Here is a 26,069-nt window from a genome sequence, read left to right as displayed (position 1 = left end):
TAAAATGCTAAATTAAAGCTACAAATGACAAAAAGTGGAAGACAAGAACAAAAAACAAAGGGAATGAATAGAAAATAGTAACAAGTTTGGCAGATATTAATCCAACTAAATCAATAATCACCTTAAACGGTTTTGGTCTAAATACACCAAATAAAAGATAGAGGTTGATATAAATCCTAGCAATGTTTTCTTAGGTCAGTCTCCCAAGGCAAAGGAAACAGAAGCAAAAATAAACAAATGGAACCTAATTAAACTTACAAGCTTCTGCACAGCAAAGGAAACCATCAACAAAACAAAAGACAACCTACAGACTGGAGAAAATACTTGCAAACAACATGACTGATAAGGGCTTAATTTCAAAAATATACAAACAGCTCATACAATTCAACATCAAAAAACAAACATACCAATTAAAAAATGGGCAGAAGACCTAAAGAGACTTTTCTCCAAAGAAGACATACAGACGGCCAACAGACACATGAAAAGATGCTCAGCATCACTAATCATCAGAGAAATGCATATCAAAAGCACAATGAGGGACTTCCCTAGTGGTGCAGTGGTTAAGAATCTGCCTGCCAATGCAGGGGACACAGGTTTGATACCTGGTCCGGGAAGATCCCACATGTCGTGGAGCAATTAAGTCCGTGTGCCACAACTACTGAGCCTGCGTTCTAGAGCCCACGAGCCACAACTACTGAAGCCTGTGCACCTAGAGCCCATGCTCCGCAACAAGAGAAGCCACCTCAAAAAGAAGCTCAGGGCTTCCCTGGTGGCGCAGTGGTTGAGAGTCCGCCTGCCGATGCAGGGGACATGGGTTCGTGCCCCGGTCTGGGAAGATCCCACATGCCGCGGAGCGGCTGGGCCCGTGAGCCATGGCTGTTGAGCCTGTGCGTCCGGAGCCTGTGCTCCGCAACGGGAGAGGCCACAACAGTGAGAGGCCCATGTAACGCAAAAAAAAAAAAAAAAAAAAAAAAAAAAAAAAAAAAAAAAAAAGAAGCTCATGCGGGCTTCCCTGGTGGCGCAGTGGTTGAGAGCCCGCCTGCCGATGCAGGGGACACGGGTTCGTGCCCCGGTCCGGGAAGATCCCACATGCCGCGAAGCGGCTAGACCAGTGAGCCATGGCCGCTGAGCCTGCGCATCCGTAGCCTGTCTCCACAACGGGAGAGGCCACAGCAGTGAGAGGCCCGTGTACCGAAAAAAAAAAAAAAAAAAGAAGCCCATGCACCACGACAAAGAGTAGCCCCTGCTTGAAACAACTAGAGAAAGCCCACGCATAGCAACAGAGACCCAACACAGCCAAAAAAAAAAAAAAAAAGCAGGGCTTCCCTGGTGGCGCAGTGGTTGAGAGTCCGCCTGCCGATGCAGGGGACACGGGTTCGTGCCCCGGTCCGGGAAGATCCCACATGCCGCAGAGCGGCTAGGCCCGTGAGCCATGGCCGCTGAGCCTGTGCGTCCGGAGCCTGCGCTCCGCAAGGGGAGAGGCCACAACAGTGAGAGGCCCGCATAACGCAAAAAAAAAAAAAAAAAAAAGCACAATGAGATATCACCTCACACCTGTCAGAATGGCTATCATTAAAAAGTCCAGAAACAATAAATGCTGGAGAGGGTGTGGAGAAAAGGGAATTCTCCTACACTGTTGGTGGGAATGTAAATTGGTACAACCACTATGGAGAACAGTATGGAGGTTCCTTAAAAAACTAAAAACAGAGTTACCATATGATCCTGCAATCCTACCCTTGGGTGTGTATCTGGAGAAAACCCTGATTCGAAAAGATACATGCACCCTAATGTTCACAGCAGCATTATTTACAATAGCCAAGACATGGAAGCAACCTAAATGTCCACTGACAGATGAATGGATAAAGAAGATGGGGTACATATATACAATGGAATATTACTCAGCCATAAAAAAGAATGAAGTAATGCCATTTGTAGCAACATGGATGGACCTAGAGGTTATCATACTAAGTGAAGTCACGCAGAGAAAAGACAAATATCATATGATACCACTTATATGTGGAATCTAAAATATGATAAATGAAGTTATTTACAAGACAGAAACAGTCTGACAGACATAGAAAACAAACTTATTGTTACCAAAGGGGAAAGGAGGAGGGAGGGATAAATTAGGAGTCTGGGAGCAGCAGATATAAACTACTATATATAAAATAAACAGGGAACTCCCTGGCAGTCCAGTGGTTAGGACTCTGCTCTTCCACTGCAGGAGGTACGAGTTTGATCCCTGGTCAGGAAACTAAGGTCCTGCAAGCCTTGTGGCACCCCCCCCCAAAAAAAGATAAACAATGAGGTCCTACTGTATAGCACAATACAGTAGGTGATATTTCATTTTTGAACCTGTCTCCAAAGGCAAAGGAAACAAATGGTCTAATATATATAACTAAAAATAGAACTACCATATGATCCAGCAATTCCACTCCTGGGTATATATCCAAAGAAAACAAAAACACTAAGTTGAAAAGAAACACGCACCCCAATGTTCACAGCAGCATTATTCACAACAGTCAAGATACAGAAGCAACCTAAGTGTTCACAAACAGATGAATAAAGAAAGTGTGGTGTATATGTGTGTGTGTGTACATACACACACACACACACATATACACACAATGGAATATTACTCAGCCGTAAAAAAGAATGAAAATTTGCCATTTGCAGCAACATGGATGGATTTATGCTTAGTGAAATAAGTTAGACAGGGAAAGACAAATACTGTATTATATCACTTATATGTGGAATCTAAAAAAAATAAAATTAGTGAATATAACAAAAAAGAAACACACTCACAGATGTAGAGAACAAACTAGTGGTTATCAGTGGCGATAAGGAAGTGGGGAGGTACAAAAAAAAGGCAGTGGATTAAGAGGTACAAACTACTACATAAAAAATAAATAAGCTACAAGGATATATTGTACAGCACAGTGAATACAGCCAATATTTTATAATTCCTATAAATGGAGTATAAACTTTAAAACTTGTGAATCACTATGTTGTACACTAGAAACTTGTATGTATTGTAGATCAACTAACTATACCTTGATAAAAAAATTTACAGCTTAAAAAAAAAAGCTAAAGTAGTTGTATTAATTTCAGACAGAGTAGACTTCAGAACAAGGAAAATTATGGATAGAAGCAGTATATAATAATAAAGGACCCAGGGACCTCCCTGGTGGTGCAGTGGTTAAGACTCTGTGCCCCCAGTGCAGGGGGCTGGGGTTTGATCCCTGGTCAGGGAACTAGATCCCACATGCATGCAGCAACTAAGTTCACATGCCACAACTAAGCCTGTGTGCTGTAACTAAGGAGCCCTTGAGCCATAACTAAGGAGCCCGCCTGCTGCAACTAAGAAGCCCATGTGCCGCAACTAAGGAGCCCTTGAGCCACCACTAAGGAGCCCGCCTGCTGCAACTAAGACCCAGCGCAACCAAATAAATAAATAAATGAAACAATAAAGGACCCAATTCTTCAAAAAGACATTACAGACCTTAATGTGTATGTGCTTAACAAGAGAGCATCAAAATATGTGAGGCAAAAACTGATAGAATTGCAAGGAGAAATAGATGAGAACACTGTTATAGTTGGAGACATCAACACCCCTCTGTCAAGAATGAACAGATCCTGGGGCTTCCCTGGTGGCACAGTGGTTGAGAGTCTGCCTGCCGATGCAGGGGACACGGGTTCGTGCCCCGGTCCAGGAAGATCCCACATGCCGCGGAGTGGCTGGGCCCGTGAGCCATGGCCGCTGAGCCTGCGCGTCCGGAGCCTGTGCTCCACGACGGGAGAGGCCACAACAGTAAGAGGCCCGCGTACCGCAAAAAAAAAAAAAAAAAAAAAAAAAAGAATGAACAGATCCAGCAGGCAGAAAATCAGTTAAGAGTAGAGCTGAATTCAATAGCACCACCAATCAACTGGTCTTAATTGGTATCTACAGACTACTTCATGGTACAGCAGATTATACCTTCTTCTCAAGCTCAAATGCAACTTACACCAAGACAGACCACATAAAACACACCTAAATAAACTTAAAAGAACAAAAATTGTACCATGTATGCTCTCAGACCACAATGGAATTAAACTAACTTAATAACAAAAGGATAGCTGGAAAATCCCAAAATACTTGGAGATTAAACAACACACTTCTAAATAATATATGGATCAAGAAGAAATCAAGAGAAATTTTAAAACATTTTTACCTAAATGAAAATAAAAATACAACTTATCAAAATCTGTGGGATTCAGCAAAAGCAGTAAAGAGCAACTGATATCGTTAAATGTTTATATTAGAATAGAAGAAAAATTTTAAATTAATAATATAAGTTTCCACCTTGGGAAACAAGAACAGCAAATTAAATGTAAAGTAAGCAGAAAAAAGGAATAAAAATCAGAGCAAAAATCAATAAAATTGGAAACAGGAAATCATCTGCCACAATTGAGGACATTCTACAAAATAACTGGCCCATAATCTTCAAAAGTGTCACAGTCAGGAAAATCCAGGAAAGGCTGACGACTGCTGCAGACTGAGGGAGACCAGCAATTGCACCAAGTGGTACTGAGCTGCATCTTTCTCCCACAAAGGAATTAGTGGGACAACTGGCAAAATTTCAATGGTAGCTGAGGGTTAGATGATCACAATGTATCAGTGTTAATTTCTGATTTAGATGGGTTGTACTGTGAATATTGAGAGTACCCTTATTTCTAAGAAAAACACACTCAAGTACTGGGGAGAGCTGGGGCGTTCCAGTCGGCAACTTATTCTTAAATGGTTTAGGATAAAATCAAGTTCTTTGTAATGCTCTCCAACTTTTCTGGAAGTTTGTGATCATTTTAAAATAAAAGTTTTATTGAGAAAATGTAAGTAAACTCCAGGAAAACAGATTTTGATTCCTTTTCTGATGAATCCTAGAACAGTGCCTGACACACAGTAGGCGCTTCCTGAGTATCTGAGGACTGAAGATGTGTGGAACGGGAGTGTGAGAGCTAACCTGCCGCAGAAGTCAGGACAAGGTCTAGAATGCATAAGCCTGGGCAGAGTAAAATAATCATATATATTTTAAAACTTAAAGATAACTGCCAAGATAAATAGCTAAGAAAAAATAAAAGGTTTACCTCTAGGGAGGGGCCTGGGTGAGAAGAAGCTGGACAAGAGAAAATTATTTTTCATTATAGCCTTTCTATACTATTTGACTGTTTAGCCAAGTAGTAAAAAGTACTACACTTTGATTTTTGAAAAAATAAGGCAACTTCAAGGAGAAGTACCAAAACTTAATAAAAATATAATTGAAATAGCTCCTCACAATAATTAACAAGAAAAAGGAAATCTTTGCTTGAATAAGTAACACCTAATAATTTTGTTTCTTACATGATAATCCAGTCACATCTCACATTAGCTTTCTTTTGTTTACCATCAAACTTTTTCCTTTTCAAAGATATGCAGAGTTCATTCCAACACTGATTGTAATAAAGGAAAGTAGGAAACAATTATTGCCCAGCAATCTGGGGCTACTTGAAATAATATGTATATACAATGGAAAGCTGTACAGCGGTTAAACACGATCTAAGTGCCTGGTATTTTTCTTGCTCTTGTGGAAATGGAAAAAACACAGATGGAAATAACACATTTCCATTAGTAATGGGCTCCTTTCAGCAGAAATTCCCATCTGGGGTCCCTACAGGAGGCACATCAGAATATGAGTGGGGGCCACATATGCCAACATCCACCACACAAACTCTGCACAAGGAGAGCCCATCTGACCAACTCAGCAGGAGGGAATAAGGCCTCCCGGTGCCACAGAGGAGGGAGTGGACTGACAGAGTCTCACCTCAGAGAGGTTATACTGGATGCATTTGACCTAGAAAGAAGTGAAAAACCACTACAAAGAGGTAGGTATAGTAGGATCCCATTTCTGTAAAACACACCCTCACATTTGGAAAACTTTGGAAAAAAAAACTGTAAAATTTTCATAAGTAGGTACATCAAAGGGGACAGGCTTTTAAAATTATCTGTATTTTTCTATGATGAACATTACCAAGGTAATTTAAAAAATTTAAGGTGCATGGAATATTTTAGTTGACTAAAGCTTTAGTTTACTTGAGGTTTACAATGGATATATCTGAAATATCAATAGGTATACATACACCCAATGTAAGAGTGATCACAGAGGAATCACCACAGAGGGTGAGCCAAGCATCAGAGTGGCTGGCATGTTTCACCCTTGCCCAACAAATCCAATTCATTAAATACCTTGGAGATATGGAATTAAAGACTAGATATTTCTGATTTCATAAATGCCTCTTTCTTATTATTTTTTTAATAAATTTATTTATTTATTGTTGGTTGCGTTGGGTCATTGCTGCACGTGGGCTTTCTCTAGTTGCTGTGAGTGGGGGCTACTCTTCACTGCGGTGCGTGGGCTTCTCACTGCAGTGGCTCCTCTTGTTGTGGAGCACGGGCTCTAGGTGCACGGGCTTCAGTAGTTGTGGCTCACAGGTTCTAGAGCACAGGCTCAGTAGTTGTGGCTCGTGGGCTCTAGAGTGCAGGCTCGGTAGTTGTGGCGCATGGGCTTAGTTGCTCCGTGGTATGTGGGATCTTCACGGACCAGGGCTCGAACCTGTGTCCCCTGCATTGGCAGGCAGATTCTTAACCACTGTGCCACCAGGGAAGCCCCCGCCTCTTTCTTATTTCTATGCATCCTATTGCTTAAAGTAAAAATCAGTCATAAATCCATATGTGTATTCTGAAGACAAATAACAATCACTGGCCTATGGCTGGGCTGGAATAAATCAGTCCTACACATGAACAAGTGCCTGTTATGTTCTTTATGTTATGGTAAAATCCTATGGACTGCAAGGCAAATTATCTTTGTCAGCATCTACATCATAAATTGGTTCCATTAAATTAAGGGTAAAAGAGAGAGAATTACACCACAGCCCTTCTCAACAACCCCTACAATCTTTAGATAGTTCAGAGTGTTCTTTTACGTTGCCTATGAAATGGAGCAAAAGAGAACTCACCCAGGATCCTAGCGGTTGGCCCGAGGTCACCGACACCCGTGGGCAACGGATGCTGGAGAGACTTTGCCAGAAAAGTTAAACCACTTGACTCTGACAGAAAGAAAACATTTCAGGGTTAAAGCATGAAATAAAATACAAAAGTAGATGTAGAGAGAAACATTTAAAGTTGTTTCCATTGTCCGTGAGTGACTCTTCTCATATTTTCATGCTAATAAATAGCTCTTTTTTAAAGTATCTAAAACAGTAAACAAAACCTTGTTTTGATAATATCTTTAAATTACGAACATGTGGACTTCTGAAAATGTAACTGCATGTTAATAAGAAATTGACAATAGTTTTTTATCCTGTTCTCATAAAAACAAACTGCAGCAGCTCTTTTTTTTTTTTTTTTTTTTTGCGGTACGCGGGCCTCTCACTGTTGTGGCCTCTCCCGTTGCGGGGCACAGACTCCGGGACGCACAGGCTCAGTGGCCATGGCTCACGGGCCCAGCTGCTCCGCGGCATGTGGGATCCTCCCGGACCGGAGCACGAACCCGTGTCCCCTGCATCGGCAGGTGGACTCTCAACCACTGTGCCACCAGGGAAGCCTTGCAGCAGCTCTTTTAGAGCCTCAAAACTTGTAACAAACTCACCAGGATTAAAATTCAAATATTAAATTCAGAGTCGAAGTCTCTGCCTCCATACGGGGAAAAGTCTGTACAACAACTTATATCAATACACTAAGATTCCTATAAATAAGACAGCTTAAGAGAAACATATTGGTGAAATCCACTCACTTTCCATCCTTTGAGAATCTTTTCCTTGCAAAAACATTGGCCAAAGAGTAAGTGCTGGATTGAGTTTACTGGAAAAGGATGCTGACTTTACATTCAATCTTGGTTTCTCTGAAGAATCAAGGTTCTTATTCTCCATGGGTGATACATAACAAGCGAAGTTCTTTGCAACCAGATCATCGTTCACACAAACCTGTATAATTTTAAACATTTCATGAATGAGACAAATATACTCAGGTGACTGTTCAGAAAATATGCCAAACTTACCCAAAAATTTCAATCTTCAGAAAAATTATTTTATAGAACATAATTTGATAGAAATTGATCTCTTGACTTCTGCTCTCCTAACAGTGAACTAGATACTTCTGACCAACCTTCCTGATCAGAAAAACAGTAAGAAACGGTACAAAATCTAAAAAACGTCTACTTGAAAGTGCTTGAGAACTAACATGACTTTGCCAGGTAAAGATCTGGGAAGAGGGTGAAGACAAAACACACATCATAAAAGAAAAAACTGATAGATTTTATCAAAATTTTAAATTTCTGCTTTTCAAAAGATGCTGTAAAGGGCAAACCACAGAAAAGGAGAAAATATTTTTAAATAATATATCTGGATGGACATGTATCCAGAATACATAAAGAACTCTCAAAACTGAATATAAAGAAAACAAAACCAATTTTAAAATGGACAAAAGATACTAATGACAATAGTATGGTATTGGCATAAAAACAGACACACAGATCAATGGAACAGAACAGACAGCCCAGAAATAAACCCACACATATATGGTCAATTAAATTATGAAAAAGGAGTCAATAATATATAATGGGGAAATGACAGTCTCTTCAATAAACAGTGTTGGGAAAACTGGACAGCCACGTGCTGAAGAATGAAACTGGACCACTTTCTTACACCATATACAAAAGCAAACTCAAAACAGATTAAAGACTTGAATATAAGATCCGAAACCATAAAACTCCTAGAAGAAAACATAGGTGATAAGCTCCTTGACACTGGTCTTAGAGATGATTTTTTGGATTTGACACCAAAAGCAAAGGCAACAAAAACAAAAATAAACCCGTGGGACTACACCAAACTAAAATGCTTCTGCACAGCAAAGGAAAGCACCAACAAAATGAAAAGACTCTTAATGAGAGAAAATATCTATAAGTCATTTGTCTGATAAGGGGTTAATATCCAAAATACATAAAGAACTCACACAACAACAATAGCAACAACAAACAAACAAACCCCCAAATAATCCAACTCAAAAATGGGCAGAGGATCTGAGGATCTGAATAGACTTTTTTCCAAAGAAGACACACAGATGGTCAACAGGTACAAGGAAAGATGCTCAATATCCCTAATAATCAGGGAAATGCAAATCAAAACCACAATGAGGGGCTTTCCTGGTGGTGTAGTGGTTAGGAATCCGCCTGCCAATCTGTCTGCCTTCAGGGGACACAGGTTCGAGCCCTGGTCCGGGAAGATCCCACATGCTGTGGAGCAACTAAGCCCGTGCGCCACAACTAGAACCTGCGCTCTAGAGCCTGTGAGCCACAACTACTGAAGCCCGCGCGCCTAGAGCCTGTGCTCCACAACGAGAGAAGCCACCGCAGTGAGAAGACCACGCACTGCAATGAAGAGTAGCCCCCGCTCGCCGCAACTAGAGAAAGCCCGCAAAGATCCAACGCAGCCAATAATTAATTAATTAATTAATTTAATTAAAAAAAATACAGTGAGGTAACACTTCACATCTGTCAGAATGGCTGTTGTTAAAAAGAAACACCAAGTGTTGGCAAGTATGTGGAGAAAAAGAACCCCTTATGCACTGTTGGTGGGAACGTAAATTGGTATACTCACTATGGAAAACAGCATGGTGATGCCTCTAGAAATTAAACATACAACTACCATACAATCTAGCAATTCCACTTCTGGCTATTTATCTGAAGAAAATGAAAACATTAACTTGAAAAGATCCATGCATCCCCATGATCACTGCAACATTATTTACAACAGCCAAGTTAATGGAAAGAATCTAAGCTTTCATGGGTGGGTGAATGGATAAAAAAAATGTGGTGTAAACGTAAAATAGATAGCTATTGGGAAGCAGCCGCATAGCACAGGGAGGTCAGCTCGGTGCTCTGTGACCACCTAGAGGGGTGGGATAGGGAGGGTAGGAGGGAGGGAGATGCAAGAGGGAAGAGATATGGGGACATATGTATATGTATAACTGATTCACTTTGTTATAAAGCAGAAACTAACACACCATTGTAAAGCAATTATGCTCCAATAAAGATGTTAAAAAAAAAAGTGGTGTATATACATATACCCAATGGAATATGATTTGGCCACAAAAAAGAACAAAATCTTTCCATTTGTGACAACACCTTAAGGACACTATGCTAAGTGAAATAAGTCAAAGAAAGACAAATGTTATATAATCTCCACTGGTATGTGGAATCTAAAACCAAAAGAAAACAAAATAAATAACAACAAAAAAAACCCAAGCTCATAGATACAGAGAACAGATTGGTGGTTGCCAGAGCTGGGGTGGGGGGAATATGGGGTGAAGGTGATAAACTGGGTGAAGGGAGTCATAAGGTGAAAACTTCCAATTATGAAATAAATAAGTCACGGGCATATAATCTACAGCATGGTGGCTATAGTTAATAATACTGTATTGCATATTTGAAAGTTACTAAGAGTAAATCTTAAAAGTTCTCATCACCAGAAAAAAATTCTGTAACATGTGGTGATGGATGTTAACTAAACATTTTGCAAAACGTATACACAAGTATTAAGTCATTGTATTGTACACTTGAAACTAATATAATGTTGTACGTCAATTATACCTCAATAAAAAAAAAGAAAAAAATGGGTAAAAGATCTGAATACTTCATCGAAGATATACAGATTGCAAACAGCATATGAAGAGATACTCAACATCGTAAGTCACTAGGGAAATGCAAATTTAAACTACAATGAGAGACCATTACACACCAATGAAAATGACCATAAAAGTAATGAAGAGGATGTGAAGGAAGTGTAACTCTCATTGCTGATGGGACTGTACCATGGTCAACCACTCTGGAAAACAATTTGGAAGGCTCTTAATACCCATACTATAACACTACCCCGAAGTGGGACTCCTAGGTATTTATCCAAGAAAAATGAAAGCACAGGTCCATAGGAAGACTTGTACATGCATCTTCATAGAAGTTTCATTTGTAGTTGCCCCAAAGGGGTCACAACTTAAATATCCATCAACAAGTGAATGGATAAACACACTGTAGTATACCCAGACAATGGAAGGATATTGACAATAAAAGGATCAACATGGATATATCTCAAAATAATTTTGTGTGAAAGACAACAAGCAAAAAAAAAAAAAAGAGAGAGAGAGAGAGAACACACTGGGACACATCCTTGTGCTTCCTTCGGGAGCTAGAAAAGGACTGTTGACCCCATTTTTCTTTTCTGGCAATTATGACCTCATGCATCCACTGTAAGTTCTCTCTGCTGAGCATGCCTCTGCTCTTTTAACACCCTGAGGAAAAAGCAAGTTGTCATCCGAACACAGCCATATACACAGAGAAAGAAAAGCAAGAAGAAAGAAGCAGGTCAGTGGAGAACTTATTTAAAAGATGTTTCACAAGACAGGTCCTAGAGCCAACATTCTGGTATTTTTACCAAGTTGTAAAATAAGCAATGAAAAGTCACAGGCAAAATCAACAAGAATGTGGGGGAACCCAAAACACAACATAAAGAGTAACAAATGAACCTTATTACAAATGAATAACACAATGACACTGAAGAGGGTAGGGAAGAAAAGAGCTAACCTAAGTAATTCTGCATCCAGGGCTGCATGCTCTAAGGCTAAGGCAAATTTCTTTTTCACAAGAATGTGGGTTAGCAAGTCTGAAATTACTCTATGTGAATACGAGGATCAATCAAGTAACTATACTGTAGCTAACGCAGGTTTCTTACTGTCAGAGACAGGTGTGAAGAATGAGGAGAGGGGAGGGCTAGAATGAACCCTGCAGCGCTGGATTGAAATTAGAGGAACCAGAGCTCTTAATATATATACAGATGGATAGATCTAGGAATAGATGTAAACGTTTGTGTAAGTGGGTTAATGTACATACATGTCTTTCCTGTCTGTCTGCTGAGAGGGCAACCAATGACACCCCAGTAGTAATAATGAGCACACCTAGTGCCCGGATCTTAATATCTGAAGACCATTCTTCAATAAAAGGAACCACTTCTTGGAGAAGTGGCTGATTCTAGGGCTGATTCTGGAAATGGACAAAATGAGCCTGGAGCACCCTGTGGTGCTTTCAGCTATGATGGGGCACACAGAAAGGACACATCAGCCACTTTGAAGAAGCTCCTAACTAAATCTGCAACAACTTGAGCAGGAAAATAATGATAATGGTGGATTATATCCTCAGAGTAAAATAAATATCCAAAGAGTCTATACTAAGATAAATTATTGAATCAATTAATAAATGGGAAGAAGGGTCAGTTCTTCCTCATAGATTCCAATTAAAAATGCAGAAGGCATGATGGAAATGGGCAAACACCACAGAAATAAGTTTTGCAGACAAGAGTCATTGATGGCTATCTGCATGGTCTCAAAGCATCCCCCCATAAGGTACTTAATAATTTCAAAACGGAATAAACAGTAACTCTGTTGAGGAAAAACCCAGCAGACACAGCCCTAACCAGGTGATCACGATTAAGATGACAAATAATAAAACATTATCAACATCATAACCCCCGCTCGGACGTACCGAGAAGGGCATCACTTCTGTAGCATTCTTCCTAAAAGCATGCAACACCTCAGGCTAATCATGAGAAAACATCAAATAAAGCCAAACTGAGTAACATTCTACAAAATAACTGGCCAGTACTCTTCAGAAGTGTCAAGGTCTTAAAAGAGGAGGAAAGACAACTGTCACAGATTGGAGGAAACTAAGGAGATTTGACAGTCAGATGCAATGTGGGACCTGAGATCAGATCTGAAACCAGAGAGAGAAAATTAGTGGAAAAACCGGCAAAATTCAAATAAGGTCTGCAGATTTTTTAAAATTATATTTGATCAGTGTAAATTTTCTGGTTTTAATCATTGTACTACTTGTTTGTATGGTTAACATTAGGAGGACCCAGGTAAAGCACATACAAAAATCTCTGCACTATTTTGGCATCTTGTCTGTAAGCGTAAAATTGTTCCAAAACAAAGTTTTAAAATAAATCGAGGTTTTAGATGCCCTCTGTGGGCCCTGAGCAGCCCTAAACCTGCAGCTCTATCCACCTCCACCCAAGGTACAGAGCTGCTGCGTCCTCATACCACCCTTCATAAAGGGCAGCCAGCCAAAGGTGAACAGCTAGTAACTGGGTGAAGGAAAGAGGGGGCTCACAGGCGAGGCCCACTTCCTTTCTACTTATGGTATCTGAATTCTCTACGGTGAGCATATATCTGTACAATGAGAAAATTATGGAAGGGAAAAAGCAGGGAACTAAAACCACACCAAATGTGTGTATTCAAGAAAATTACGTCCTCTTATAAGAAAATAACATTTCACACTCATCACTATAGGAATAATTTCTTGTCCATTACTGAATAAAATGCTGTCTAAATAAAATACTAAGGTAATTTTTTAAAGTAATTAAAAGAAGAAAAACAGTCCTGGCTAACTTCTCCTTTTTTTTTCTTTTTTTTTTTTTGTGGTACGCGGGCCTCTCACTGTTGTGGCCTCTCCTGTTGCGGAGCACAGGCTCCGGACGTGCAGGCTCAGCGGCCATGGCTCACGGGCCCAGCCGCTCCGTGGCATGTGGGATCTTCCCAGACAGGGGCACGAACCCGCATCCCCTGCATCGGCAGGCAGACTCTCAACCACTGCGCCACCAGGGAAGCCCCTGGCTAACTTCTGATCTAAGCCAGACCTTGAAAGATTAAGAAAATTTATATGCTGTGTGAATGACATTGTTTTCCTAGGTCTGTACTGTTTTAATAAGCATTTTTAATAATATTTTAATACAATTCTTTCACCTACCTTTTCATTTTTTGTAGTTACATAAAGGTAAACCTCAAAAGTATCTTCTTCCACAGCACACAATTTGGCTTCCACCTGGGTAGCTGCTAAATAGCATAAGTCAAAACATAAAGTAGATGATATTAAAAGTATGCTTGAGGGACCTCCCTGGTGGCCCAGCGGTTAGCACTCCATGCTTCCACTGCAGGGGGTGCAGGTTCGATCCCTGGTCAGGGAACTAAGATCCGGCATGCCACACCGCAAGGCCCCCCCCGCCAAAAAAAGTATGCTTTAAACTATGACTATGACTACCATGACTATTTCTCACCTATTAATCTCTGCTGACCACTCACGATTACCCAGTGCCACAACATTCAACAGCTTCCTCCCGCAGAAGGGGGCTGGCACTGGGCAAGGCGAGGTGCAGGCTCTCCCGGCATGAAGTCAGCCATGTGTCCTCTGTCCCCCTCAGCCCGCCATCCTCCTCCTGCCACCCTGTGACGGCACCTCGAGCACAGTTCTGGGCCCTCTCTTCTTTGCCAGGGACCCCCAAACCCACGTGCCCAGTCGCAGTCTTTCACCTGAGCCCACTCCACCCCTCCAAGTGCCCCAAAGAGCAGCTCCACGGATGGGCACCAACAGGCACTCTGCTCCGTCCTTTTTTTGTTTGTTTTTTGGTTTTTTTTTTGTGGTACACGGGCCTCTCACTGTTGTGGCCTCTCCCATTGCGGAGCACAGGCTCCGAACGCGCAGGCTAAGCGGCCATGGCTCACGGACCCAGCCGCTCCGCGGCACGTGGGATCTTCCCAGACCGGGGCACGAACCCGTGTCCCCTGCATCAGCAGGCGGACTCTCAACCACTGCGCCACCAGGGAAGGCCCTGCTCCGTCCTTTACAAACGCATTTCATTTCACTCTTACCACAACACTTTGGGGTAAGCACTGATATCATTTTACAGGTGAGGAGGCTATGCAGACGTAGCAGGACGGTGTTCAACCCAAGCACTCTGCCTGCTCCAAACCTGGGTCTCCCGGGCCCCCTGTGGGCTCACAAGGGCCCAAGCTACAAAATCAGAGGCGCGCCTCCCATTTCTCCCAGGTGCAACTCCTCTGGCTGCTCCTTTACCCGGACAGTGGGGCAGTGGAGGAGAGGGGCCAGCACCCCAGGCAATGCAAACTCACTACTCCTCAGAACAGCCCTGGAGTTCGGCACAGTTATTTGGCTCAGACTGCCAGGGGTTAGGACAGATGTCACACATGAGAGTCTGTTTTACAGCCAAGGATATAAAATAAAAGGGGCACACTGAATAGGCGCTGAGACATTCTACACATCTTCATTAGCAATGACGGGGATCACAAAGTATCCATTTACACCCCTTGCTCGCTAAAAAACAGTTAGGCTTTTCATCAACTGTTGGTTCAATGAAATGCACGTAAATTTATTTTGCAGTGCTGCAGCTTCTATGCCAACTAAGAGACAGGCATTATTGTGTAAGGGTCCTCACCCACATAGCTCCTTCCTGATTTCACCTGTCAATTACTGGTGCCCACATCCACCCCCAAAATTCCAGGGGTGCAGAGTCATTGTGACACTTGGGGTGGAAGAAGCTCCAGGTCACTTATGAACCCCACAAAAGGGGTCAAACAGCTAAGCACGCATATCTCAAACCCTCTCATCAACAGAAGGCGTCAGTTCAGAGCAGGCTGCAGTGATCATGCACTTGCCTCACCTTTTAGGATGTTCTGAAAGTACCGAGTAGCTGCACTGTCCCACTTCTTGGCAGGTCTGGAACAGAGAAAAGAGGCAACTTCATTAAATAAAAAGCTGAGGCCAGTACGCTAACATCATTTAGTAAATTATACACTGGATGTTTCTGATATTACATGTTGGACATATGATGCAGGTAACGGGGGGTCTGGCTCTGGCCTGGGGGTGATGATCCCAGCTGCACCCCGCCGCAGACTTCTCTTCAATGCCCGCCTGTGCCAGTGCAGAGACTCGCTGAGAACGGGCCCCTTTCTGGGGCTTCCTGAGCTACTGTGCCCACCTCCACGGCACCATCTGTCCCAACACCATCGTCCCATTACCTGCAACGCCTGTCTCCCAGACAGAATGCTAGCTTCCCAGGACAGGGACCCTGAGTGAGGACTGCTCAGCACAGGTTGGCACAGAGCGAGGGCTCCACACGTGTTGGTTAAACCAACATTCTAAAAGTGGCTGTGGGAAACGCAGCCACTACTGTCTCGTGGTACCCCTTTCACTGGGTCCTATTTCTCCCTCTCATCTTGTCCTTTCCTATGTGTGATACTGTGATTTATGATAAGAAGTATATATTTTGTCATTGTCCCTGTTTCTGGCACAGGGTTCAGTGATGAGAGTGACAAGGTGACGAGTGGAAAGCACCAAGGTAACTTAAGAATGGGGGGCCTCCCCGGTGGCGCAGTGGTTGAGAGTCTGCCTGCCGATGCAGGGAACATGGGTTCATGCCCCGGTCTAGGAGGATCCCACATGCCGCGGAGCGGCTGGGCCCGTGAGCCATGGCCACTGAGCCTGCACGTCCGGAGCCTGTGCTCCGCAACGGGAGAGGCCGCAGCAGTGAGAGGCCTGCGTACCGCCCAAAAAAAAAAAAAATTGTGCTGCTTCCCATAGCTTCTTCTCCCACAAAGCCACAGTGTTGGAGGGGGAGGATGGGGCTACCCCCAGGACCTCAGGTAGTGCTCATTCAAGACAGCAAAGATCACAGTCATAACCCCGACACAGCACTGCACAGTGCAGGGACCCATCCTGTACAAACAGGGAGAGGCCGCAGCAGTGAGAGGCCTGCGTACCGCAAAAAAAAAAAAAAAAAACATGGGCTGGTTGCCAGGGAAACCAACCTTGTGATTAGAGGGTTGGAACTTTCAGTCCTACCACCCTGACCTGCAAGGAGGAGAAAGGGTCTGGAGGTTGGATCAATTGCCAATGGCCAAAGATTTAATCAGTCATGGCTAAGTAATGAAGCCTCCATAAACACCAAAAATGGCCTAGGTTGGGAGCTTCTGGGCTGGTGAACACGTGGAGATGTGGGGGACAGGTGTGCCTGGAGAGGAAAGGAAGCACCTCTCCTCACACCTTGCCCTGTGCATCTCTTCCATCTGGCTGCTCCTGAGTTATATCTTTTATAATAAACTGGTAATCTAGTAAGTAAAATGTTTCTCTGAGTTCTGTGAGCAAATTAATCAAACCCAAGAAGGGAACCTCTCATTTACAGCCATCCCAGTCAGAAGCACAGGTGACAACCCAGACTTGAAATTGGCATCTGAAGTTGCGGGGTGGGGGGTGGGGGCTGGGGGAGGTCTTGTAGGGTGGAGCCCTTAACCTGTGGGATCTGATGCTATGTGAGGTTAGGCTGCATTACTTGGTGGTGTATTAAAACACACACACACACACACACACACACACACACACTCCCAAACTGGAGTCAGAGTCATACTATGCTTTGGAAAGAAAATCGCAGGAGAAGCTATAGGCAGTGGAAGATCATGAAAAACCAATATTTGGAAGCATGGAACAAAAATAAAATAAAGTAAGGTTAGAGTGATATGTTTTATGTTTCTCCACTGGTTTTATTTATCAGAGATGCCATCACCATCCTCCAAGGGCTGTTTCAAAGATCAAATGAGGTAATGTACATAAAGCATTTAGCCCTGTTATTTTTATTTTTACTAAGATACTAAGCACATTACTTCAAGAGAATCACAAAGAGTTTCCGAAGGGAGGTATAAACAAACAAACAAACGAATACAGTGGTTTTAAAACCTTGCTATACAAAAAATAACCTTTTTGTTTTTTAACAAAATGTAGTAGATTCCTAGTAAGGAAAAGGCCCAAGAGAAAAATCAATCTAGTCTATGAACAAGTAAATCAACAAGTCTGCCACAGGTTAATCTATTAGTCTGTGTGTCTGTGTATGTGTCTCTCTCTCAACACAGGCAGGCACACACACACACACACACACACACACACACACACACACACACTAACTACGTGAAGAGATACCCAACTTTACAAGTCAGAAAAATACAACTTAAAATAAAATACCATTGTTGTCCAGCAAACAAGCAAAACTTAAAAAGCCTGATGATATTCTACGTTGTGTGGGGAAAGCAGCACTTTCTATACCCCAATGATGGGAGTATAGACTGCTAGTCCTTTTGAAGGGAAATTTAACAAAAACTGTAATACACATGTTAAGACAGACATTCTAGATGAGGCGCGAACACAAAACCAGCAACATCAAAGAAGGTGATCAAAACCCAGTGAGATCACTTACCTGAAGCCCTTCTTCGCCTACACTGAGGGTCTCCTAGGGTTGGGTGTGTCCAAGGCTGGGAAGGCCCCTGGGGAGCACTGTGGTGGCGCTGGGAAGGGGATAATGCAGCGGGGGCATGAGAAAGACAGGGGTCTGCCTCTGAGGAAGAGCTGGGCACGGAGAGCTGGTTGCTCTGCAAGAGGGACAGGAAGCGGGCAGGCGTTGCTGGGCAGCCTGGCGGAGCAGCGGCCTCAGCAGAGACCAGCTGGCTTATTAGTGTGGATTCCGAGGCAGCCGCAAGAGTGATGCATTCATCATCCCAAGGGAGCTACAGGCGATGAGGGCTGGGGGAGTGGAGATGGGAGGGTCTCCACAAATCCCACAAAAGCATCCATAAGAGAGGCAGTTTCCAAGTTCAGAGAGAACTTAGAATGCAACATCACCGGGACGTGCACGTTGAATCAAAATTGTGCTGCTTCAGGCTTCCCTGGTGGCGCAGTGGTTGAGAGTCTGCCTGCCGATGCAGGGGACACGGGTTTGTGTCCCGGTCGGGGAAGAGGCCATATGCCACGGAGCGGCTGGGCCCGTGAGCCATGGCTGCTGAGCCTGCGCATCTGGAGCTTGTACTCCGCAATGGGAGAGGCCACAACAGTGAGAGGCCCGCGTACCGCCCAAAAAAAAAAAAAATTGTGCTGCTTCCCATAGCTTCTTCTCCCACAAAACCACAGTGTTGGAGGGGGAGGATGGGGCTACCCCCAGGGCCTCAGGTAGTGCTCATTCAAGACAGAAAAGATCACAGTCATAACCCCGACACAGCACTGCACAGTGCAGGGACCCATCCTGTACAAACACTGGCAATGTGGTCAAATTACTAGACAGGGGTGTGTGTGTGTGTGTGTATGATACATGTGTACACATGTGCATACATGATGCATGTATACATTTCTACACCTATATATCTCATTTTGATTTACCTATATTCTTATGAGAATGTACAGTGCAAAATGGTTTGGTAACAATCTAGCTGGCTATCAAGAGAGGAGTGGTTAAAGAGAGCAAGTATGCCAATTGTATTCACCCAGGAAAATGACTGCAAGTAGAAGGGAATACGTGTACTGGCAAAGAACTTCAAAATACTGGGTTGGCCAAAAGGTTTGTTCTTTTTTTCCATAAGATGGCTCTAGTAGCACTTAACTGTGTTTAACTTCATTCGAAAAAGTTTTGTTAGACTGTATTGTGACAGCTGTCTTATCAGTGCGCATTAAAAAAAAAAAAATCAAAAATTTTTGTGAGGGCTTCCCTGGTGGCGCAGTGGTTGAGAGTCCGCCTGCCGATGCAGGGGACGCGAGTTCGTGCCCTGGTCCAGGAAGATCCCACATGCCGCGGAGCGGCTAGACCCGTGAGCCATGGCCGCTGAGCCTGCGCGTCCGGAGCCTGTGCTCCGCAACGGGAGAGGCCACAACAGTGAGAGGCCCACGTACCGCAAAAAAAAAAAAAAAAAAAAAAAAAAAAAAAAAAAAATTTTGGTGAATTTTTGTGTAGCCATTTTAATATTGAAGATGGAAGAAAAAAGCAACATTTTTGGCATATTATGCTTTATTTCAAGAAAGGTAAAAATGAAACTGAAATGCAAAAAAAGATTTGTGCAGTGCACGAAGAAGGTGCCGTGACTGATCGAATGTGTCAAAAGTGGTTTGTGAAGTTTCGTGCTGGAGATTTCTCATTGGACGATGCTCCATGGTCGGGCAGACCAGGTGAAGTTGATAGCGATCAAATCGAGACAGTAATTGAGAGCAATCAATGTTATACCATGTGGGAGATAGTTGACACACTCAAAATATCCAAATCAAGCGTTTAAAATCATTTGCACCAGCTTGGTTATGTTAATCGCTTTGATGTTTGGGTTCCACGTATGTTAAGCAAAAAACACCTTCTTGACCATACTTCTGCATATGATTCTCTATTTTTTTTAAAAAAACATTTGGCTTCCACTTTTTTTTTTTAATTTTATTTATCTTTATTTTTGGTTGCACTGGGTCTTCGTTGCTGCGCGCAGGCTTTCTCTAGTTCTGGCGAGTGGGGGCTACTCTTCGTTGCGGTGTGCGGGCTTCTCATTGCGGTGGCTTCTCGTTGCGGACCACGGGGCTCTAGGAGCGCCAGCTTCAGTAGCTGTGGCATGTGGGCTCAGCAGCCGTGGCTCGCAGGCTCAGTAGCTGTGGCACATGGGCTTAGTTCCTCCGCAGCACGTGGGATCTTCCTGGACCAGGGATCGAACCTGTGTCTGCTGCACCGGCAGGCGGATTCTTAACCACTGTGCCACCAGGGAAGTCCCAAATGCATAATCTTCCATCAGGATAACACAAAGACTGCATGTTCCTTTCATGACCAGGCAAAAACTGTTACAGCTTGGCTGGGAAGTTCTGATTCATCCAGACACCTTCAGACACCTTCAGATTTCCATTTATTTAGGTCTTTACAAAATCCTCTTAATGGAAAAAATTTCAATTCCCTGGATGACTGTAAAAGGCACCTGGAACAGTTCTTTGCTCAAAAAGATAAAAGTTTTGGGAAGATGGAATTATGAAGTTGCCTGAAAAATGGCAGAAGGTAGTGGAACAAAAGGGTAAATATGTTGTTCAATAAAGCTCTTCATGAAAATGAAAAATGTGTCCTTTATTTTTACTTAAAAACCAAAGGCACTTTTTGGCCAACTCAATATATTCTTAAGTTAAATTTGCCAATATGACAGTGTGTTCTAATTTTCATTAAAAGCTCCATGCATGTGAATATGTATAAAGGCACTGAAAAAGGTCTGCAAGTTCAGAGCCTGAACAGGTCACAGAAGCCTCCCAGGAGGGAAGGAGGGAGGAAATGGGGCTGCAGAAGGATGTCATGGACTTTTTTTTTAATGCTCCATGATCCGATACATAAATGTTTCTCTTTACACTTAATTTATCCCTTTTGTAACTTAAGAAGCCGAATAGCACAGAGCTCAGACCATACTCTAACCCCCTCACACCACAGCCTCTGGAGATGGGGCTACATGGCCAGGTTTGACACAGTGACTCAGAAGACACCTCCTAAAGGACAAAGAGACCTTTGAAATCGCTTAGCACTTCTCAAGAGGATCTGATTTCACATAAACATCATACACTCAATTTAAGACTTTTACTAATGATTCAGCATATGTTAGAAGCTGTACTTACACAATCTCAGTGCTGTCTTCACAGAAGTCAATGTGCAATGTGACAGGTTTTGTGCAGTACAGTCTGAATTTTTTTGCTCTGTAGGGAAGCTGCATAAAAGTTTCTACTGCAACTCGAATACTTAACAGTGAAACAGAAAGAGTTCCATGATTAAAAAAATTATATATAACATATTTCTTTAAAGTACACCTACATAATTAAAATACTTAACATGAAACAAAACACACAAAACCTGATTATTTCTGTTTCTATTATAGCCACCAACAGCAGCAAGTGCTTGGAGACATTTGCCGAGCAAGGTGAAAACTGGTTCTTGGGGGCTGAGAAAAATCTTACTTTTTTATGTATAAAGCACAGATATACATATAATACATAAAAGATACTCAGTAATCTTTGGCATTAAAATTTCATGGCATGGGGGCAGGGAGGCATTAGAAAAACACTGTCGCCTTAGATTGAGAAACACTGGGTAATAATGAACAAACCTGGAAGCAAATTCTATTTAAGATTTTAAAATAGCAATTTCAATACACGACCAGAATTACCTTGAAGCTTCTGTAAATAAGCAGATGTTTTAAGAATTAGTATTTGTCAACTTTGCACAAAAGAGCTGATGGACTGAGGTTTCATAAGCTGTTTAGCATTTTTATTTCCATTCTCCTTCAGGCAAACGACAGAGCACCTGAACATATGGTTTCGACGTTAACAGGTTCTAAGGGGCCATGTATGGGCAGCCTGGCCACCTTGGTCTTGGACAGTTTAGAAAAGGCGGCTGCACTAACCGCCCCTCCAGGCCTCCCTGCTCTAATCATACGATTCTCTTGCTCAAAACAAACTAAACTTAAAACTCCAAATACTAAGAGGAAATCTCTCCAAACCGTTAAATACGATGTTAATTTTAATAGCCACTATGGTTATATGGGTGCAGAACCACAAGCTAGAAAGGCACCTCCTTTTCCATGAAGACCTGCCAGCCCTGCTGTGGGAGCGGCCCCCTGACACAGACTCCCCATCAGGGCACCCGCCTCCCCTGCAGCTGGGACCATTCTTTCCCTTTCGGAAGAAGGGTCCTCACGTTTACTATTTATTGTTTATTAAACTGATATCCTCTGACTCTGGGATAGGAAACCATGAGAAAAATTACCACAAACACCAAGACCGACTTGCTGACAAGTGTTTTCTAGGGAACCGTGGTGTGTGGTCCTGGAGTCATTGAGGGTCACTCTGAACGGCCTCCCGTCTTCTGTGACAGTCACACCCTCACTCTGTTAAGCAGGACGAGCGATGCACGCTCTGCTCTCTGAAATCTGAGGCTGTGCCAGCAAACCATCCCTTCTGTGGCGACAAGAAGAGTTTCTCTCTGCCTCCCGAATCACCCATTCCATCACCTGAGCAAACTCAGGGGACATGCCACGCCAGGCCAGGAGAGCAGCTGACAGACAGCGCCTGCACTTTCTAGGAAGGAAGGCAGAAGAAGGGCCGGAGCCACCTGCTGAGTCCTCATCCTGAGCACCTGCTCTTACATTCACTGCTTGTAAAACTGGAACCTGCAAGTCTTCCCTTCTTGAAGCTCTCACCCCTTACTTCGAAAATTGACATTCTCCTTGAAAACTGACATTTGTCCCCTAAAGAGCATGAGGCAAAATAAATACATACATACATACTTTTTGGATTTCACTGGAATGTACTTGGCAAAATCCACAAGGAAACACTCTGTGAGGTAATGGTCTGCTGAAGACACTATTGACTTAATAACAGCCCTGCACCAGCACTTCAGTTCCTGACAATAAACCACACAAACCTACAAAATAAAAAGAAAACTTCGGTGTTAAAATCTCTAGTCATACTCAGAAAACTGTAAGATACTAATGAAAGAAATCAAAAATGACACAAACAGATGGAGAGATACACCACGTTCTTGGATTGGAAGAATCAATACTGTGAAAAGGACTATACTGCCCAAAGCAATCTACAGATTCAATGCAATCCCTATCAAATTACCAATGACATTTTTCAGAATTAGAACAAAAAAATTTACAATTTGTACGGAAACACAAAAGACCATGAATAGCCAAAGCAATTTTTTTTTTTTTTGGCGGTACGCAGGCCTCTCACTGTTGTGGCCTCTCCCGTTGCGGAGCACAGGCTCCGGACGCACAGGCTCAGCGGCCATGGCTCACAGGCCTAGCCGCTCTGCGGCATGTGGAATCTTCCTGGACCGGGGCACGAACCCGTGTCCCCTGCATCGGCAGGCGGACTCTCAACCCCTGTGCCACCAGGGAAGCCCGCCAAAGCAATTTGAGAAAGAAAAATGGAGATGGAAGAATCAGGCTCCCTGACTTCAGATTATACTACAAAGCCACTGTAATCAAAACAGTATTGGTACTGGCACAAACACAGAAATATTATCAATGGAACAGGATAGAAAGTCCAGAGACAAACCCACACACCTATGGTCACGTGATCTTTGACAAAGGAGGCAAGACTATACAATGGAGAAAAGACAGTCTTTTCAGTAAGTGGTGCTGGGAAAACTGGACAGCTACATGTAAAAGAGTAAAATTAGAACACTCCCTAACACCATTCACAAAAATAAACTCAAAATGGATTAAAGGGGCTTCCCCTGGTGGCGCAGTGGTTGAGAGTCTGCCTGCCGATGCAGGGGACATGGGTTCGTGCCCCGGTCCAGGAAGATCCCACATGCTGTGGAATGGCTGGGCCCGTGAGCCATGGCTGCTGAGCCTGCGCGTCCAGAGCTCCTCAATGGGAGAGGCCACAACAGTGAGAGGCCCGCGTACTGCAAAAAAAAAAAAAAAATGGATTAAAGACCTAAATGTAAAGCTGGATACTATAAAACTCTTAGAGGAAAACATAGGCAGAACACTCTCTGACATAAATAACAGCAAGGTCTTTTTCAAAGCACCCCCTAGAGTAATGAAAATAAAAACAAAAATAAACAAATGAGACCTAATTAAACTTAAAAGCTTTTGCACAGCAAAGGAAACCATAAACAAAACAAAAAGACAACCCTCAGAATGGGAGAAAAATATTGGGTTGGCCAAGAAGTTCCTTCGGTTTTTAAGTAAAAATAAGAGATACATTTTTCATTTTCGCCAAGAACTTTATTGAACAAGGTATTCACCCTTTTGTTCCACTACCTTTTGTGATTTTTCAGGCAACTTCATAATTCCATCTTCCCAAAACCTTCTATCTTTCTGAGCAAAGAACTGTTCCAGGTGCCTTTTACAGTCGTCTAGGGAATTGAACATTTTTCCATTAAGAGAATTTTGTAAAGACCTAAATAAATGGAAATCCGGAGGTGCAGTGTCTGGTGCATACGGCAGATGAATCAGAACTTCCCAGCCAAGCTGTAACAGTTTTTGCCTGGTCATGAAAGAAACATGTAGTCTTTGTGTTATCCTGATGGAAGATTATGCGTTTTCTGTTGACTAATTCTGGATGCTTTTTGTCGAGTGCTGCTTTCAGTTGGTCTAATTGGGAGCAGTACGTGTTCAAATTAATCATTTGGTTTTCCAGCAGGAGCTCATAATAAAGGACTCCCTTCCAGTCCCACCATATACACAACATCACCTTCTTTGGATGAAGACCGGCCTTTGGTGTGGTTGGTGGTGGTTCATTTCGCTTGCCCCACAATCTCTTCCGTTCCACATTATTATGCAGTATCCACTTTTCATCGCCTATCACAATTTGTTTAAAAAACGGAACATTTTCAATACGTTTCACTAGAGAATGGATACGGAAATACAGTCAAGAAGGTTTTATTTTTGCTTAACTTACGTGGAACCCAACCATCAAAGCGATTAACATAACCAAGCTGGTACAAATGATTTTCAGCACTTTAGCTGGATATTGAGTGTGTCAGCTATCTCCCACATGGTATGACGTTATTGTTCTCAATCAATGTCTCGATTTGATTGCTATCAACTTCAACTGGTCTACCCAACCCTGGAGCACCGTCCAGTGAGAAATCTCCAGCACGAAACTTTGCAAACCACTTTTGACACATTCGATCAGTCACAGCACCTTCTCCATGCACTGCACAAATCTTTTTTTGTGTTTCAGTTGCATTTTTACCTTTCTTGAAATAATAAAGCATAATATGCTGAAATGTTGTTTTTCTTCCATCTTCAATATTAAAATGGCTACACAAAAATTCACCAATTTTGATTTTTTTTCAATGCACGCTGATATGCCAGCTGTCACAATAAAATCTAACAAAATTGTTTTTAATGAAGTTAAAGGCAACTAAGCACTATTAGAGCCATCTTAGGAAAAAAATGAATGAACCTTTTGGCCAACCCAATATTTGCAAATGAAGCAACTGACAAAGGATTAATCTCCAAAATATACAAAACAGCTCATGCAGCTCAATATCAAAAAAAAAAACCAACCCAATAAAAAGTGGGTTAGAAGACCTAAATAGACATCTCTCCAAAGAAGACATATAGACAGTTAAAAAGCACATGAAAAGATGCTTAACATCACTAATTATTAGAGAAATGCAAATCAAAACTGCAATGAAGTATCACCTCATACTAGTAAGAATAGCCATCATCAAAAAATCTACAAACAATAAACGCTGGAGAGGGTGTGAGGAAAAGGCAACCCTCCTACACTGTTGGTGGGAATGTAAACTGGTATGGCCACTATAGAGAACAGTATGGAGGTTCCTTAAAAAACTAAAAACAGAACTACCATATGATCCAGCAA

General features: G+C 42.6%; 1 protein-coding gene across 1 annotated transcript in view; it reads right to left on the bottom strand.

Annotated features, from left to right (window-relative positions):
- The window catches only part of TDRD12 (tudor domain containing 12), an 83,912-nt gene that overhangs the window by 46,107 nt on the left and 11,736 nt on the right, over nucleotides 1-26,069 (bottom strand). Inside the window, exons 3-8 of the mRNA XM_081217037.1 lie at nucleotides 23,003-23,139; nucleotides 21,339-21,458; nucleotides 15,571-15,626; nucleotides 13,863-13,948; nucleotides 7,806-7,995; nucleotides 7,030-7,119 (exon numbers count right to left, since the gene is read on the bottom strand). Coding sequence (XP_081073163.1) covers nucleotides 7,030-7,119; nucleotides 7,806-7,995; nucleotides 13,863-13,948; nucleotides 15,571-15,626; nucleotides 21,339-21,458; nucleotides 23,003-23,139 — 679 coding nt within the window. The remainder of the gene's footprint in view (nucleotides 1-7,029; nucleotides 7,120-7,805; nucleotides 7,996-13,862; nucleotides 13,949-15,570; nucleotides 15,627-21,338; nucleotides 21,459-23,002; nucleotides 23,140-26,069) is intronic.

This window comes from Mesoplodon bidens (assembly GCF_964165515.1).
Source record: "Mesoplodon bidens genome assembly, chromosome: 18".
NCBI lineage: Eukaryota > Metazoa > Chordata > Mammalia > Artiodactyla > Ziphiidae > Mesoplodon > Mesoplodon bidens.
Note: the sequence above shows the minus strand (reverse complement) of the source record. Positions and strands in the feature narration are given on the sequence as shown.